This window comes from Lolium rigidum, chromosome 6 (assembly GCF_022539505.1).
Source record: "Lolium rigidum isolate FL_2022 chromosome 6, APGP_CSIRO_Lrig_0.1, whole genome shotgun sequence".
Taxonomy (NCBI): domain Eukaryota; kingdom Viridiplantae; phylum Streptophyta; class Magnoliopsida; order Poales; family Poaceae; genus Lolium; species Lolium rigidum.
In genome coordinates, this window is record NC_061513.1 from 99,934,896 (window position 1) to 99,954,320 (window position 19,425).

Genomic DNA, 19,425 nt, shown 5'->3' on the forward strand with positions numbered 1-19,425 from the left:
TTATTGGTCGGAGAGAAGTCTCAACCATGTGTGCATAGTTCGCGAACCGTAGGGTGACACACTTAAGGTTTGATGTCGTTTAAGTAGATATGGAATATGGAATGGAGTTTGAAGTTTTGTTCGGAGTCTCGGATGGGATCCAGGACATCACGAGGAGTTCCGTAATGGTCCGGAGAATAAGATTCATATATAGGAAGTCACTTTCCAAGTTTGGAAATGATCCGGTGCATTTATGGAAGGTTCTAGAAGGTTCTAGAAAAGTCCAGAAGAAATCACCATGGAAAGTGGAGTCCCGGAGGGACTCCACCTTGCATGGCCGGCCAACCCTAAGGGGGAGGAGTCACAGGTGGACTCCCCAATGGTGGCCGGCCAACCCCCCCAAGGAAGGGGTGGGAGTCCCACCTTGAGAAGGATTCCCCCCTTGGGTAGGTTTTGTCCCTATGGAAGGTTTTGGTTTCAGGTCTTATTCGAAGACTTGGATACCAACACTTGGGGATTTCCACCTATATAATGAGGAGGAGAGGGAGGGGGCTGCCCACTCTTGGCCGCACCACCTAGGGCCCCCCATGGCCGGCGCCCTACCCCCTCTCTCTCTTTCCCCAAACCCTAGCACCCCTCCTCCACATACTACTCCTGCAGCGCATAGGCGAAGCCCTGCCGGAGTTCTCCACCACCACCGCCACCACGCCGTCGTGCTACCGGGATTCCGAGGAGGATCTACTACTTCCGCTGCCCGCTGGAACGGGGAGGAGGACGTCGTCTTCATCAACACCGTACGTGTGACCGAGTACGGAGGTGCTGCCCGATTGTGGCACCGTCAAGTTCTTCTACGCGCTTTTGCAAGCGGTCAAGATCTTCTACGCGCTTTTTGCAAGCGGCAAGTGATCGACTACATCCACCACGAGATCTAATCTCGTTAGGCTTTGGAAATCTTCGAGGGTTAGTCTCATGATCTTCTCGTTGGTACCATCTACTAGATTAGATCTTGGCTTGTGTTTTCGTTCTTGCGGTAGGAATTTTTTTGTTTTCTATGCTACGAATCCCATCAAATGTAACTTGGACTTATACAAACCCTATCTACAAAGTAGTAGACGAATTTTACATGACGGTTCACATATCTAGACGCCTAAGAGAAGCTCATGGACTTTCTTAAAATATTCAGAACAATGTTGAACACCATACCCGACCTCACCAACGGGGACGTGGTGAGCGCCTTCGTAAAAATGTTCTACTAGCCCCGAGCACACGCACCCCCTTTGCTTCTCTAAACATATTTTCGTCCCGTTGTATTAATATAGCAACCATAAGGTACAACTGTTGGAGCCTCACTATCTCAGCACAAGCAAGCCTAAATGAAACGAAAAGAGAAAGAAATGTCAACAACATCGGATCGACGAAAACGACGATGACATGCCACCGTTGCACCCTTCGGAGAATTCCCATCATGATCTTCGTACTTCGGAGCGCTGCATACCAAGCAATACATTTAGGAAGGGGTGCGACGACGGCGGCGCTGCTGCCCGGATTAGGCCTAGGTTTTCCCATGTACGAGGAGAGACGTGAGGAAGGGGTACAACTAGCGCCCTTCAAGAAGGAAAGGTGGCGCACGTGGGCGTCACCACGTCCGTGTTGATCTCCGACAAGGATTTTTCCCGACCCCAAAAATACGTCGACCCCGAACGCTCCATCGCGCTCCACCAAACTCGCCGCCCACCAACTTGCGCCACCACGATCTTGGAATCACCATCGCCATCTCACTGTGAATAACGTAACGAGACCAAGCAGGCTCGTGAAGCTCCCGTCACCGCGTTGTAGAAGGCGTGCGGTGTTCAGACAACCCCCAGTTGAAGCCACTCCTCTGACCTTCATAGAAGGCACCGGCACGCACGGACATGGCCCGCCAGGCTCCGATTGGGCCCAAAGGGCCTAGATCTGGGCTCGGCGGGCAAGCTAGTAGCCACCGCACCAACCCGCTGCCAAGAGGCAGCGCCGACGTCACCGCATCACCCAACGCCTCGCCATCCGAGGGGACCCGCCGCCACCGGAATGCCGTCAACCTAGGAGCACCGCCATCGGCTGGGCAAGAACCCCAAGCCTCCCCTGCTAGCGCACGAGTAAGGGAAAGGCCGCCGCCACAGGCACCGCACAAGCTTTAACTGGCGAAAGCCGCTGACGGCGACAGAGGGGGGAGAGGAGGTGAGGGAGGTGGCTCGCTCGGGAAGTTGGGGTCGCCCGCTGCCTGCGGGGGATGGAGCGGGGCGAAGCGAAGTGGGAAGAGGTCTCTTCTCGACCTGAACTGAACTCTCTCGTTTTCAGGCCTTTTGGGCTTTTTGTCTCTCTTTCTATCCTCCCGCTAGGGCAGGTTGTAATTTTTCTATCCGCGTAATCAAAAGAAAAGCCAGCATTCGCTGGATCTTTTGGAATAAATTTGCTTGCTAAACTGTAGGCTTGTATGTAGAAATGGAAATAATAGTGAGAGAAGCCATGAATTTTATCACTCAAATAAAATATCGTTACAGCATAGTCCTGCAAGTACAAGAAATGTTTCTGTTCAAGCACCAACAAAATTGCTAGTACTAAGCTATTCGCTATTACTAGTCATAGGCTTAAATTTGTAGCACAGTAAACTTCTGCTCATCAAACTCAAAGGAACAATCGCACTAACTGCAAACAACCCAAGAAAAAGACCAACAAACTAATTCCCTTTCTATGGGGGCTGCCTGACTGTCATATGTGGTACACAAAGAACCAATGCAATCAAAATCCAAAGAATAGGTGTCACTTTTGTTTACTAATCATCTAGGAGAAGCAGGAATCATACGATTAAGGACCTGTACTGTCAGGGCGCTTTGTTTACCAATCATCTGAAGGAGAAGCAGGAATTACCACCACTAAGAACCTGTAATGTCAGAGTGCATTTGTTTACCAATCATCTGAAGGAGAAGCAGGAATCACCGCGACTAAGAACTTGTACTGTCAGGGCGCCAAAAACCCTTTCTGGCAACAAGAAATTGCCTCTTAACGATAGCAGTCTTGTAATGCAGAGAGCGAAGAACTCGGTCCATCTTTCTAATCATTCCTATAGTGTCTTGCAACACAAACCATCTCCCAGGTCTAAGTATCCTGTCAATTTCCACTGCTATTTCAATGATATCACACCTAAAATAAAAACATAGACATAAGTTTGCTTGCGCTAGTATTGAAGAGAATGTTATAAGGTGCAGTAGCGAGTTTACCGATTTGTGAGGCTCTGAAGCAGATAGCTCATGTGAAGTAGATCATAGGTTCGTGGATACGTATTAAAAGATTCACACCAGTCATGATATACACCAATCAAACCTCTGTTGAAAATGATAGGCAAAGTATCGGGCTGATCAAAGGGTACAACGTTCATTACCCATAAAGGTCGATCGATGAGTGATGCTGCAAATCTGTTTTACAAAACTCAACTTCATAAATATCTTACCACGAAACAAAGTATCTAGCTAATCAGTATTTTAAGAAAATAAGGAACCATAAAAAAAACTTCAAGCAAATGTGATATTGGCCAGAGGAAATTGGGAATCATATAAACATATTGCATGTGTTACAGTAGATCATTATTTCAACAGACCAACTGGATACCCTTTGCTAAAACTCATTGCTGAAAACAATTAAACAACGGTAGGTTCCAATCTTATAGAACCAAAGGCTACTCAAGAAGGAATGATAAATACTGGGTCCAGTATCTTAACTCCACTCATCAATAGTCAGGGCATAAACCAACTAAAATAGTTCAACAGTATTGAGTAAATGAAGGACAGACAGCTTAAATGGGATTAAGCAGAAGCACTAAATTTGAAATATGTTGTCATGACTTAAGAAATAATAGATAAGTCTGCTGCATATAACAAACTGATTTTTCCTTACCCTCCAAAGCCAGCATTCATATCCATAACATTGCAAATACTAGACCATGTAACTGCCAGGTAATTGGAATAGACTTCAGAAACAAGCCCATTCCAGTGCTTTGTATCAGAATCAACTTTTTCTTGAGAAAACTGAATAGAAAAATTGCTGGATGTAGTTGAATATCTCATCTTAAGCCTCTCAGGCCATGAAATGGGCCAACCCTTTTCTTCACGTGAAGTTGACAAAACAGGCAACAAGAGGCAACTATCAAGAGGAGTATACCTGAAAAGGATACATCACAACATTAGTATATCTGGCATAAGAGAAGCATATTATAAATATTATTATCCAGAGGCTATGTTTGCATAGCCAACAACTTATAGATGACACAAATCATATAGGCCCGAACAGCGCAGCAGCCAGTCCAAACAGAATGATCCAACCACACTGGTGACTATAAGATCAACACAAAGTACAAGCCTGAACTGTATGTGACATTAAAGGAACAAAAGGGCCTGATGTGAACAGAATGTACCAAGGAGAATGGCCATCCATCCTAGAGCATAGCGGCGGTTCATTATTTCTCCTCTCAATGTAGCAAGAGTTTGTGGTCGGCTTTTGGTAAATAACAACACCAATCCTATTAACATCCTTAGATTTTACAACTGTCCTCCAGCAGATCGATTTGGTCAGAGTAACCATCGCTGCCAGAAGTTGAAAATGTGCAATTAGTAAGAGGTTGATCCGCCTAAGGAAAACAATTCAAGCTTCTATGTAGTAATGATAACCTATTTTATTAACATTAGTGGAAATCAATTTTTAGGAAAGTGTTATGACACTTATCTAATGGGAAAATGATTAGCACTCACATGTCCTGTAATTATCCAAAGATAATGAACATAATTTGTCCATACTTTTTATTCATATATGTTCTTGACTAGCCTGCAGAAACAGTTTTGCATGTTGATGATCAAATGGAATTACATGCGGGATCATTATTTTTATATATATGATGCTACTATGTAGGGCCTAGTAACATCAGGTCACAACAAAATCTTATGCATGAAACCTTGCTATAACAAAATTATCACCAGTTCGGTAAACTAGCATATTTTTTTGTTAGGCTAAAAATTTATGTTGATAACATCCATTTTGATGTGAAAAGATATATCTTACTAACCATTCCAGTCATCTTCATCTCTCTTGCCACGTCGATAGACAGGTGTCGCAGACCAGATGTAATATCCTCCAGGCCTGAGTACTCTATTGAGCTCCAATAATGGTTTTCCACCTATATGCCCCAATATAGTAAAAGTGTAAACAAAAAAATCTTTGCACAAATAACAAAAGCTAGGAGAAACAGAGAAAGTGGACTTTATGCTCCTGGGAATCTGGGATCATATGAACTCATTTTCATTTGAGTACTTCGAAATTATACAAGTGATCAGATATTTAGAACGCGTTAGAATGGCTCCGTTAGAATACATAAAAATGCAAAATAATGCTCATACTTGCAATGAAAAATGGTGATAAACAGACTTAAGTTACATAAGATGAGTATTGACTTTTGTATTTATTTAGAATACGTTTATGATTGTAAATATGCACAATATTTGCATCTGCAGTTCTGCACATATTCTAAAATGTTTCTATATCCACGAACTGAATTACACAAAACAACAACATGGGTTCCTATGATCCTAGGAGCAGATTCCGGTTCTCCGAAGAGAAGTGAACCATAGTTAAATATCAACAGGGGAAGAACTATAATAATATACAATAGCAGGAATGGTTCAAAGTACTTGCCATCAGCATACCAGTGGACCCTGCACCTTGCACAATGGATCACATCAAATGCGTTATCAGGGAAGGGAAGCTTTTGTGTTCCAATCACAGCCAACAATGCTGGAATTCCCCGCTCTAGTGCAAATTGTATCTGAGCCTCATGCTCATCTTTTGGGGCAAAAGACATAGTAATGACATTCCTGTCAAGCAAGTATCCACCAAAGCTGGCAACGCCACATCCAACATCCAGCACAGTTCTTGTATGAGTCCCCCATTTAATTTGTGGCATGATCTATTGAAACAATATGAACTGCAGGCTGTGAGTTATGGCAAATAAAACAAGTTACACTATTATAGTAGCAATGCTGAAGCCATAAAATGCCAACTGGCACCGATCATCATCGCCAGGTCTTTGATGTTAATCTTAGAAAATATAAGTGAAACAATGGACTTACGGTGTGGAGTTGTCTTAAAGTTAAGGTTACACCACGAATGTGCATATATAGGTTCACCATCATAAAGGTTACCTAGCTCCTATGGAAATTAACGAGTTCAAAAGTACATAACGGGCACAAGATAATATCACCTGTTCAATGAATCGAATGTATCTGGTCACGCCTGCTTTAAATTGAGTTCCACCTCCAGGGAAAACAAAATAATCACCAGACTTCCTTACCCAGTTCTGGTCCTTCTTGTATTCCACTAGCTTTGGGTGAGGTACATTGTTATACCAGATCTGAAAGTTGCAAAGGGAATATGATATCACAAGGTCCCAACTCCCAAGCCATGTTATATATAAAACAAACTCTAGCTTATTGCAAGCTTCAGCTTCAGAAGCATCGGTGCCTAAAGCCTAAAGGTGCATTGACTGAAAATGGCATCAGCATACACGCACAAATCTCATTTAGTGGATGCACATATAACCATGTGGGCAAAGGGTCCTACACAAGAGCTGATTAAAGGGGTGCTTCATAGGTATTACAACGAGGATATACAACATTTCCGACATGAAACTAACCGTAGAAACAATATAATAAGACTAGAGTATAAAGGTGCAACCGTAACAGAGTACCCGATGAGGATTTACAGGTTATATTGTGCTGATGGGTACAGTAATCCAAAAAAGAAAGAAAACGAAATGAACTAATTTATGCATAAGTTATTACAATTGAAGGATTTTTAAATATGCTTATTTCGGCCTTGCACAAACAAACCACACAGCACAACACTAGCTGTAGATCAGAGTTTAAGAGCACACACTAGCAATAGTATTAAATTACTACTACCACAATGTTGGATAAACAAACAAGCAGGAAAACCGCTTCCTCGCTTACCGAAGAAGAGAAGCAGAGCAGGGCGTCCTCACCATGTCACGGCTGCGCGGCCACGGCAGAGGAAGCCGGTACCCGGCGGGGAGCGGCACCAGGCACCTCGGCCGCGGATCCGTGGGGCAGTGCCGCTCCCGGTGCTCCATGCGCCGCATCGACTTGAGCGCATTGACCGCCTTCACGTTGTCCAGGCACGGTATGTAGTCCACGGGCTCGACCCGCTTCCCCACCGCGCACAATTCCCACGACGGCAACTCCGCTGGCTCCTCCTCCCCGCCGCCGCCGCCGCCGCCGCCGCCGCCGCCTCCCCCCTCTGCACCTCGGCCGCCCGAGACGCCGGTGGGGATCTCCTTTGTGTCGGCCGATGTACTCACTTCTGCAGCGGCCGGGGGTGGCGAGCTGTGGTGTTGTGGGAGAGCGTTGGCGGCGGCGGAGGCGGCTGTGTCTGCTGGGGGTAGATCGGCGGAGCCGTTGCCGCTCCTGCCAGATATGCCCACTGGGGTTTCGGGTGGAGACGCGTCGGCGGGGACCGGAATTGGGGTTTGGGGCGCCGCTGAACCGGAGACGGGCATTGGGGTTTGTGGCGGCGCGGAAGCGGAAGCGGAAGCGGCGACCGGGGAGAAGGAGGAGGAGGAGGATAAGCGAGAGGTGGGGAAGAAGAAGGGGAGGGCGGAAGGGGCAGGGCTGAGGAGGAGGAAGAGGGAGGAGAGGAGGATGAAGAGCGCGACGGAAATCGCGATGGGGCGCTTGCGATCGGAGAGGAATGAGAGGGCGGAGGAGATGGCCATTTCTGCTTCCCGTGCGGGAACGGGAAGCGGGAGTTGCAGAAACTGAGCGGGGAGGGGCGGCGGCAAGGAGGGCGGCGGCGACGGCTGCCGTGGCCGAGGAAGAAGGCGTGGCGGTGGCGGCGTGGGCAATGACGATGCGCCGTGCGCGGGTTAGTTCAGGACTTGTTCCAGTGAAGTGAGGAAGGTGATTGGTGTAGTCGGCTTTGTTTGTTGCGACATTTTTGCATGCTGATGCGCCTGAGAGCCGCCGTGTGTGAAGCTTTCGTTGGTCAGCCTGTAATTGATCCTGACTCCCGAGGACTGATACGATATCGAGCCTACGCCATCTCCAACAGGGCGACCTATATCGGATCCCTTCGCGAGCGTTTGTTTGCATCGCCTCGTGTACACATTTTGTCCGAGCAACCGTTTCTATCTGGGTGTGCTCTCACCGGGGCGACTGATACGTCTCAAACGTATCTATAATTTCTTATGTTCCATGCTACTTTTATGATGATACTCACATGTTTTATACACAATTTATGTTATTATTATGCATTTTCTGGCACTAACCTATTGACGAGATGCCGAAGAGCCGATTCTTTGTTCTATGCTGTTTTTGGTTTCAGAAATCCTACAAAGGAAATATTCTCGGAATTGAACGAAATCAACGCCCAGGGTTTTATTTTTCCACGATGCTTCCAGAAGACCGGAGGGGATACGAAGTGGGGCCACGAGGGCCCGTATCCATAGACCGGCGCGGCCAGGGAGGGGCCCGCACCGCCCTATGGTGTGGGTCCCTCGCGCCGCCTCCAACCCTACCCTTCCGCCTACTTAAAGCCTTCGTCACGAAACCCCCTGCACCGAGAGCCACGATACGGAAAACCTTCCAGAGACGCAGCCGCCGCCAATCCCATCTCGAGGGATTCAGGAGATCGCCTCCGGCACCCTGCCGGAGAGGGGAATCATCTCCCGGAGGACTCTTCATCACCATGATCGCCTCCGGATTGATGTGTGAGTAGTTCACCCCTGGACTATGGGTCTATAGCAGTAGCTAGATGGTTGTCTTCTCCTCATTGTGCTATCATGTTAGATCTTGTGAGCTGCCTATCATGATCAAGATCATCTATTTGTAATGTTACATGTTGTGTTTGTTGGGATCCGATGAATATGAAATATTATGTCAAGTTGATTATCAATCTATCATATATGTTGTTTATGTTCTTGCATGCTCTTCGTTGCTAGTAGAGGCTCTGGCAAAGTTGATACTTGTAACTCCAAGAGGGAGTATTTATGCTCGATAGTGGGTTCATGCCTCCATTGAATGCGGGACGAGTGACGAAAGTTCTAAGGTTGTGGATGTGCTTGTTGCCACTAGGGATAAAACATCAATGCTTTGTCTAAGGATATTTGTGTTGATTACATTACGCACCATACTTAATGCAATTGTCTGTTGTTTGCAACTTAATACTGGAAGGGGTTCAGATGATAACCTGAAAGTGGACGTTTTAGGCATAGATGCATGCTGGATAGCGGTCTATGTACTTTGTCGTAATGCCCTGATTAAATCTCATAGTAGTCATCGTGTCATGTATGTGCATTGTTATGCCCTCTCTATTTGTCAATTGCCCAACTGTAATTTGTTCACCCAACATGCTATTTATCTTATGGGAGAGACACCACTAGTGAACTGTGGACCCCGGTCCATTCTTTACATCTGAAATACAATCTACTGCAATACTTGTTCTTTACTGTTCTTCGCAAACAAACATCATCTTCCACACTATACATCTAATCCTTTGTTTATAGCAAGCCGGTGAGATTGACAAACTCACTGTTACGTTGGGACAAAGTACATTGATTGTGTTGTGCAGGTTCCACGTTGGCGCCGGAATCCCTGGTGTTGCGCCGCACTACACTCCACCACCAACAACCTTCACGTGTTCCTTGACTCCTACTGGTTCGATAACCTTGGTTTCTTACTGAGGGAAAACTTGCTGCCGTACGCATCACACCTTCCTCTTGGGGTTCCCAACGGACGTGTGTCAACTGCACGCCAGCAGCGACCCATTTTTTGATTTGCAACATATTTAGAAAGCATACAAAGTAGTACATTCAAACTATACAAAGTAGTTCTAGAAGCCTAGACTACTTGTTGCCTAACGGGTTGGCCCCGTCGTTGCGTCGCTCCCTCATCTGCTTCTCCGCCGCCTCCTGTGCGGCCGCTAGGGCTCGGTGTGCCCCCACGTCTCTAGCAGGCACTGCCGCAGCCTCGCATTGGCGGCGTCGTCCTTGAGCGTCTCGAAGGACTCGACTATAGCCCTCTGCTCCGCCGCCCTCTCCTCCGGGGTAGGCGCATCAGGGTCATCGGAAGATCATGATATGTCGGAGTCAGAGTCCTCTGCGGCTGGGGCGGCCGCGACCCTGCGTTGTTCCATCTCGGCGTCGAACGCCGCATGGGCCACCCGCTCCTCCTCTGCTTCCTTCTCTGCTTCAGCCAGGGCCTCGGCGTCCCTGACCGGGTTGAGGAGGTCGGTGATGTCGTCGTCGTCAAACTCCTCGTCGGAGCTCGAGGTCGGGGGAGGTGGAGTGGGAGGTGGAGGCGCGGCAGCCTGGCCGCAGCCGGCGCTGCTCATGGTAGTTCCGGTGGAGGCTGAGCGGCATCGGTGCTACGGTGGAGGTTGTGGGGCGGCTAGGATTTTGTGGGGAGGAAATGAGATGCTCGCGCACCTGTTTATATAGGTCGGAGGCAGGGCGACGGCCGCGGCACGCGTGGCGTAGCCATTACTTCGTGCGCAGAGGTAGGTGATGGCCCCGCGCCACGCGAGGCATCGCCATTTACGAGGTCGAAGCGACGCCTCGGCGCCAGTACTGGCGCCGCTGAGAAGACGCATCGACGCTGGGTCACTGCCAGGCGGGCCAGATGAAACGTCCGCCAGACGCGAGCGAACACTTTGCGCGTCCGCGACGCATCCGAGACGCATATCTGGGCCAGCTTTACATCGCCGTGGATGGCCTGGTCACTTTGCGTCGGCCGCTGGAGGTGGTACCAGACGTATTTTTGGCCCGGCGGACGCAAACGATCACTCAGCATCCGTTTGCGTCGCGCCGCTGGAGATGCCCTTAGAGCAAAAAATCTTGGATCCACTAAAACCTGTCCCTCAGAGCACGCTATCGCTCCGCTAGATTAATATAGCAACCACACTCATACAAAATTGAAAAAAAATATACCGAGGCAATGTCATAAATATGCCTAAAGAGAAAAATAAATGGAAGCAATGACGAAGCGAGAAAATAATGATGATCCGCAACCTCGCGTCCTTCATCTTTGGCCCACCACACTCCAAGCACTTCGAAGCGCCCGTATCAAGTAGTACCTTCAAGAAGGAAAATGTCGTCGATACACTGCTGCATGGACCAGACCGATCCTAGGGTTTTCTTTGGTACATAGAGCACATTAGACAGGGGATTCTCATGCCGCCCTCCAGAAAGGAATGGTGCCACTCGAATGCAGCACCACGTTAGCGCCATGGATTTCTCCCACCCCCATCCACAAAACAACCATAGCACAACAGAAATACGAAATGTTCTTTTTGTGATGCCGAGGAATCAGTTGAACATTTGTTTATTTCCTGTCTTTTTGCTATGCTTATTTGGCGGGTTATTTTCGCTGCGTATAATATTCCACCTCCATCCAATGTAACAAATATGTTTGTAAATTGGCTTAATGGAGTTGACAAAGACGATAAAGCTAGAATTCGCATTGGTGTTTCGGCTTTATGTTGGTCAATTTGGAATTGCAGAAATGATATTGTTTTTAACAAAAAAGACTCTACTAATTTTTTGCAGGTTATCCACACTATGGTCCACTGGATCCAGCTTTGGCGTTTCTTGCTCCCGGAGGATCAGCGGGAATGCATGGTTTCTGGATGCAACCGCCTTCGCATGGTTTCCCAGGATATTTTCTACCAGGCTACTTGGTGGTATGTTAAGAGATTACATGATGCTTAGATTGCTTAGTAGTCTTTTATTTTTTCGATGGTTGATTTTTGTATCGACCCTCGTTGATCCATGAGTTGTAAACTTTGAATATTGATTGGTTTAATAAAAGGTTGTGTGCATCAACCGATGCAGAGGCCGGGGTACACCCCATTTCGAAAAAAAGGGAGCACCACCACCTAGCTTCACCATCCACCAGTATGCGCCACGGTCTTGTATCAGTCGCTTAGTGACATTGGCATGAGGCTTGAATAACGGAGGCATGCGACATCGACGGGCTAGGAACAACAACCACGTGTGAGAACCCACATCCACCGGCGAGAGCCAGTCATTGTTCGAGCATAGCAGCGGGACCACACCAGGCCTGTCCGAGACCAGATGGGCCCGTCAAGCTCCGGACCCTGCTACAATAGGTAGGCCGCGGAGCCGCCATCCTGGGATCATGCCAAGTCGTTGCCGCCACCATCAGGAAGCCGCACCACAACAAATCCCTAGCCCGCTCGAACCCATCTAGGCCCGTCCGACCCCTTCTGGGGCCACCTAGAACCAGGGACTAGCCATTGTCGGCGCCCCTGTAGCCGAATCTCGCCGTCGCGGGACAACGTACACCGCTGCTAGAAGCACCCAATCACGCCAGATCAGAGTTGCCCGAGGTGCACTGCCGCCCGACGACATCTACTGTCAGCGACGGAGGCGACATGTGAGAGGGTTTGGAGGAGGAGGCAGACGGCGACAGAGGGGGGAGGCCCTGTCACCCTCGGGGTGGCAAGAGGAGGTGAGGGGAAGGGGGTTTTGTTTTCTGATGGCGAAATCTCATCCACTAAAAATCCTCCAAATCCTTTTTAGAGCATATTAAAGCATGTGCTCTTTTATGTATATATACATATACACTATTTAAACTACAAGTTCACACGAAAATAGTTCATTTTTTCCCACATCACATAATTCAACAACATTTCAAATGCATTATGTCAAAGTTGCAGGTTCAAATTGAAACATACTTTAGGGTCCAAATGTATGAATACAACATAGAACAATAAAAAATAACATCATCCAAGCGTCACACATCGCCAGCCGGACGACTCCATCTTCCCAAGTTTGCGCAGCTTCATTTGATTCTTGACACCATGATCTTCGCTTTCCTAAACTCTCAACATGCTCTCGCCTTCTCATCTATCAATTTGGATCTATCACCATGAGTCAATTTTCTCGGCCATCATCTCTTGTATCATTTGGTTCTCCTTGAGAAGAAGCCTACATACCTCAAAGTCGGTATTCCCTCGACTCCAAATGAATCTTCCGTCCTGCTCATGTGCAAAGTAGGTGTACTTTAGGACTCAATAGCCGAGGAGTGTATGTTGCCTCATGTTTTATTAAGTGTTTTCCATAAATAGGGGTATGCGTTTTATAATTTTGTGAAGCATGCACGCATCTATTTTGCTGATTTCACCGAGATTCCAAAAATAAAGAGGAGATAAGTCAAACTAAGGTAAGTGTTCAACATTTTACATAAATATGTTGAGTGAGAGCAATAAATGTCTTCCATACAAATAGCCACGCATGTAGGAGTCAAGGGGAGTGGACGAAATCGTGTAGCCAAAGTCATGGGGACTTTAACAACCACTGTTACGGCCGCCTCATCAAATAGTTTTATCCCGTGCGGTCGGACCAAAGAATAGATGAAGAGAGAAGCCACAATGTCCCAAAAAGTACCAAAATCCTCACATCCAGAATGAGATCCAGAGGACTAGAGGAGGATCAACAAGAGGGTTTCCATCTCCGCCATAGTTATGATCTTGGAGGCCACGACATCTACCTCCATCATCATCACCATCATCTACGTCTCCAACAACGATTGCACCATCCATCTCATTGCAATTCCAAACCCTAGTGAGGACTTGCATGTGTGTTACTTTAATCATTAATCTGGCATTCATACTATTATTATGATGATGTCTTGTGCCCCCATCTCTGAGTTGTTTCGTTAGTTTTTGGTGAGATAGGGGAACCCTAGCACCACCTTAATGTTCTACATTATATTATGTGAACATCGACTACATAGTATTTTCCTCCTGAACATGAAGGATATTATTGCTAGTTTGACACACAGTTAGTGGGCATAACGGTGACAGCTTCCCCTTTCCTTTGTTGGTCAATAGTAAGGAAATATGGAGAACTAAGTTCTTACTTCGCAACCACTGGGTGACCCTTTGTTGCTAGCCTACTCCGGCGACAGTCTATGTGGAGGGCTAGCGGTGATTGCGCAAGATGTGTGACCAAGCCATTATGCACATTATATGCGGTGCTCCGCCCTCGCATAGTTATATATATTAAAAATAATATTACCCTACACTGCTACACAATTATATTAAAAGCTAACGGCCAATCATAAACACTGAGAACGCCTTGATACATATTGCGGTTCCATCATTTGCATTCTTTAATCTTTTTTATATTCTTTCACTCTTTTAATTCAGCTTGTCTCTCACACATAAAAATCCGCAAACACTTTTGATACACTCTTGTTTGGAATTAGAGATAACTTGCAGACGCCCTTTTGAAACTCAAAACAAGAAGCAAAAGATTACTTTCTCGCCACTCCATGGTTAGATACACTTACTTCAAAAACAACTACAACAAATCGTCTGCACTTGCAAACATCACTAACCCCATCACTACGCAAAAGCCACTAGACAATTACAATTTGTTCAATTGCAAACACATACGCATCGTTACAACTAGTAGTCGAACCAAACAAGCAAAGTTGGAGCAGAAAAAAGATTATCTATTCAGAAATTGATTGAGCATGGGCTTGGCTTCGAGGTAGATCGATATCATGGTTGTCAGTTTGGCGGGAGGTAGAGGAAGAGGGACGCGTGTTGGAATGGGTGCGGTGGAGGAACGTGCGTTAGGGCAAGAGCCATGTGAAATGCACCAGCCATCATGAAGTAAACGAATCATCCGGGTGGAAATTGGCATTGATTGATTTATATTGAGTGGTTACACTGGAGTCATGTCTATGGCGGTCATGTGTATCACACTGGTGGACAGTCACCCATGTATTAAAGATAAATAGATTGGTTTCACCTTTATTAGCTTGGGTGTGCTACCGTGTGTCTGTTGATAGGTTGTGGTAGTTCAAATCCATCGTGGTTAGAGATGTAGAATAGTGTAGGTTGGTACAACATGTGAGCGGTTTGTTGTAGTACTTCTCGAAAGGCTTCATGTTTAGAAAAATGACAAGTTACTCTTTTTTTTTGCTGAGAATAGAAAAAAAAATCAAAGGAATGTACAATTTCCTGTTTTGGTACGGTGCTACTTGCTAGTATTTGTTAGTAGTTTACTGTGCTAGCCAGATCTGGCTCTGAAAATTTTGGCCTGATCTTGACGGTAGCGCTTCAGAACCACAGTGCAATGCATAAGGCGAGTACGATAGCCAGCTCTCGCGGATTCCTCTGTACCATAAGAAAATGAAAACCAATCAGTCATGGCGCTGAACATAACATTGGGAGGTGAAATGTGCAGAACAAAAATCACAAACAAGGTGACTTTCAGCAAATTGTTGTCGCACAAATGCAAGACGTTGGTTCAGTAGATGCAAATACGATTTCTGTTGCAAATAAACTACACTGACAGCACATCAAACTGCAGAGTGGCCAGCAGAAATGCAGCGCCTCTTGGAACAAAAAGGGTTGAGCTTAGAATGTGTTCGACAGTTGTGCTAACCGGGCAAACCTTGTCTCCTCGGCTTGCTTTTGTGTGTTGAGTAATTGCCAGGTGCTTCCCCCTGCACGCCACTGGAAGTTCGCCATCATAAGCGCTGCAAATGTAGGCCTCAAAGTTCGTGTAATCCTTGAAGAATGGCATGCAATGCAAAGATTAGTCCAATATATTTACGGAAACGTGAACAGACTCCAGCTTTGAGAAGGAAATATGCTGCAACTTACATCACCAAGGGGTCTCCCGTTCACGACCACCCAAGGGACAAACTGATTCGGGGGCTGTAGTGCAAACGTCTCTGCAGCGTTCTGGAGTTCGAGCTGCAAATTGAATTGGTCACTTATCAGATTATTAGACAGTATCAAATGCAATTTGCGAACACATCAATTAGCTCACCTGTCTGCCGGATCCTGAGTTATAGCAGTCTATGACAGGCTGAGAGGCCAGACCAGTTTCGTGAAAGCAAGACTCCCACGCTCTCCATTTCTGAGTCAGGGCTAAATGCTCGATGCAGTATATGAAAGGGAAATGATGTTCCTGTATTCAGAAGAAGGCATATACCAGCACTTAGTGCACTGTCTTAATTCAGTTGATCTGAGCGACAGTAGTTCAGATAACTGAATAATCACACTCCGTAACACTAATTATACAATATACTGAATTACTGATAGTAGACTAGAGAGTGTATTCATGGTAAGTATACCGCATCAGGCCATAGTCTGATCACGCAAGCTTCTATAGCGTTGAGTCGGCATTCATCCTCCCCATGCTGCAAATTAAGAAACTAGCAAAGCTAAGGGACTCGCGAGAACACGAGGATATACAATGGGTAACATACATACCTGACAGGTCATGGATCCGTCGGGTGAGACGCGCCCATTGCCAAACGGCACAAGGCGGAGGTCAACAATGGAGGAGAGGCCGTTCTGGAAGATCTTGGCAAGGTCGTTCACGATGTAGCTGGAGCAGAACGGGCACAGCGCCTCGTAGTACACCGACACCGAGACTCTCCTTGCAGCACTAGCGGGAGCGAGGCAGAGCAGCGCGAGGAACGGGATAAGGAATTGAGGAAGAAGAGGCCGGGATGCCATGGCGACGGAGGAAAGCCAATAGGAGTAAGATCGAGGCTAGCTAGGTACGGTAGGCGTGTGTATTCGTCTCTTTTCAAAAAATGCATCTATGCGGGAGAGATTCTTTTCTTTGGAGGGGGTAGGAGAGGGAGGAGGAGATGCTCTTGATCTACTCTACTGGAGGCCGCCTTTGTTGGATAGGTGACCCTTTCTCCCACGTTGCGCGGGAGGGAAGTTTCTAAGATGAAGTGATCCAGTTTTTTTTTTGTTTATTTATGTGATCCACCTTTCATGTGTCACTGACATAGGCATCCCAATAGGCCTGCCGAAGATGATACCCGGGGTTTACTGAAGAACCACGACCCAAAGTTTATGAAGACTAGAAGCCCAATCGAGAGATAGTTTTGGAAAGATAGAGTTGTATTAGGAATATTGATTTGTAACTATTACGGGATGAACTCAAAGAGTCTCGCGGACTTTGTAACTTGTACATCACGAAATCCTCGGCTCCGCCTCCTATATAAGGGGGAGTCAAGGGACAAAGAGAGGATCGATTTTATTGTCAACATAACCCTAATTTCATAGCAGTCGAGTACTTTTCCGGCTGAACCTTCGAGATATACTTGCCCTTTACTTTCCTGAAAACCCTAGTCTACAATTTGTAGGCATTGACAAGTCGATACCTTGTCAATTGGCGTCGTCTGTGGGAATTGAAGGCGACAAGGATCTGATCTCGATGACACGCTCAACATCGTCGACGTCTTCGGTGGCAAGCAATGCGATGGACAGAGGTAAACAGATCGAAACTGATCTAGTCGATTTTGTTACTCACCCGCCCTCCCGTGTGGATGCATATGCGTATCTGGAGGAGCCTATGGAGATGACGTTCGGGAGGTTCCACTTCCGCGTCGGAAAAGAGGGGTCGCATCGTCTCGAGGTTCCGGTTTCGTCAGGATCATAGGCAGCTGACTCCGATTTTTCGGGATCATCGTCATCGTTCAAGATCGACGCCGAGGAAATCTCGTCGCCACGCTTCACCAAGTCGGCGACAAGCGGAGAACTCGTCAAGATCTTCGGCAGCATGTCCTTCGAGTCGTATGCGGACTCCAATATAAGCAGCGACTCAGACATCGTCGACAGCTTCAACTTCATCGACAGGTCCACTTCTGTTCGGGAGGTCTTCACCGATCTATACGACGGTGTCACCAATCCCAGCAAAAGTCAAGCTTCAAAATATCATCAAGTTCATGTCATTGGAGAGCAAATTCGCCCACAGGAGGAGACATCAGAGGCTTTCAATAATTTGGGAAATCCATATGTCGATCCCGCTGATCTTACGCGAGGTTTGGGCACCAAATATGTCGGCCCTGCGGAACGACAGATGGTGCAACTTCCACAAGCGGCTTGGGATAGAGCCGCAAAAGCTATGGACGGTACAGAGCCAATGAATACAACTGCTACGGTCGAAGAATTGCAAGCATACCAATATAGACTCGCCCGTGCTGGACGAGAACTCGAAAAGCAAACAGCTGAGCTTAATAGGAGGAAAGCCGCAGCTTCGGCATCAAGCCGAAGAAGGGCGGAGCTCAGTCGACATTCAGGAACTTCGGAGTCCAATCATAGGGCAACCCGTAACAGAGCAAGGTCTAGGCTGCAGAATGTGCCCGAAGGCGAGAGGGACAATCTGATTCAAAATCTCGATATGTCCTTTATGTCAATCGATACAAGGGGAAACATTATTCCCAAAACACCGGAAGCTGGATATATGGCGACTCAGACCTTCATACTAGCAAACAGACCACCTCGTGGAGATCCGAGGGAAGCATTGTACAACATGGCTATGGCAGGAGTTGGAGTCATGGGAACAGCGTTCACAAACACGGGCACACCTCCTGAAGGTGCTCCAAGGCAAAACAGTCCACGACCAACAGTGATAGTATAGGACCCGCCAAGAACAAGCGCGGCAAGAGATACATCGACACAGGCGCGAGTTGATAGAGTGCGGCAAGAAAGGAGAGAACGTCGACAGTCACTAGAAATCGATGAGGAGGAGATGTGCGGGCTCCCCTGTTTTACTCGAAGAGTTCGCAAAACGCGAGTTCCATCTGGTTTCAAGTTACCCAATAATCACAAGAAGTTCGATGGCTTGCAAGATCCAGAGGATTGGTTAGTCGATTATCTGGAAACGGTGAAATTAACGGGAGGAATCAAAGCAACTGTCATGCAAAGCATCCAAGTGCACCTAAGTGGAGCAGCGCGGTCATGGATAAAAAAGTTACCACCTGGATCCATCGACAGTTGGGAAACTTTTGAGGACATGTTCGTGAAAAAATTCTTATCTACATGCAAGAAACCTGCGTCCATAGAGCAGCTACGAGCCTGTAGACAAAAGTACGATGAGTCGATGAGGACGTACATTCAGAGGTGGAATATTATCAAAAACTCGGCAGAAAACATATCTGATGAAAGAGCGATAGATGCGTTTGTCGCCGGGATTCGAAGGAAGGATCTAGTCGAGGATCTGGGAAGGACTAATCCAAAAACAATAGCGGCATTGATGGAAATAGCGAATCGTTGGGCAGATGGAGAAGATGTTGTTCACAACAAGCGGCATAGGTCGCCTGAGGACGATCGTAATCGAAATATTCAAAATAGACGGCGATTTTCTCGCCAATACTCCGACTATGACGGTCCCGACCAAATATCGGCTGGTTTCCGAGGAAATAGCGGAAATAATAATCAAGATGATTATCAAAAGAGTGGTGAACAGCGTAGCGACTATAGGAACAGTCCATGTCCTAACAGGCAAAATAATGGTCCAAGGTTCTAGAGGCCGTACATATCTCCCGAAGATATGATGAACGG

The 19,425-nt window shown here is 46.9% G+C and overlaps 2 protein-coding genes across 2 annotated transcripts; both read right to left on the bottom strand.

Moving 5' to 3' along the window:
* Positions 1-2,492: 2,492 nt before the first annotated feature.
* Positions 2,493-7,838, bottom strand: LOC124660963 (probable methyltransferase PMT23). Its single transcript, XM_047198814.1, has 8 exons — positions 7,043-7,838; positions 6,263-6,412; positions 5,698-5,968; positions 5,072-5,182; positions 4,427-4,595; positions 3,910-4,173; positions 3,237-3,431; positions 2,493-3,159 (listed from the first exon to the last, which is right to left on the bottom strand). Exons 1-8 carry the CDS (start codon positions 7,790-7,792, stop codon positions 2,961-2,963), a joined length of 2,109 nt encoding a protein of 702 aa, XP_047054770.1. The 5' UTR covers positions 7,793-7,838; the 3' UTR covers positions 2,493-2,960.
* A 7,556-nt stretch (positions 7,839-15,394) lies between these two features.
* On the bottom strand, positions 15,395-16,581 carry LOC124663024 (gamma-interferon-responsive lysosomal thiol protein-like). The gene is made up of 5 exons (XM_047200787.1): positions 16,333-16,581; positions 16,194-16,259; positions 15,887-16,027; positions 15,718-15,810; positions 15,395-15,622 (listed from the first exon to the last, which is right to left on the bottom strand). The coding sequence occupies exons 1-5, from the start codon at positions 16,579-16,581 to the stop codon at positions 15,395-15,397; spliced, it is 777 nt and encodes a 258-aa protein (XP_047056743.1).
* Between the last annotated feature and the right edge of the window lie 2,844 nt (positions 16,582-19,425).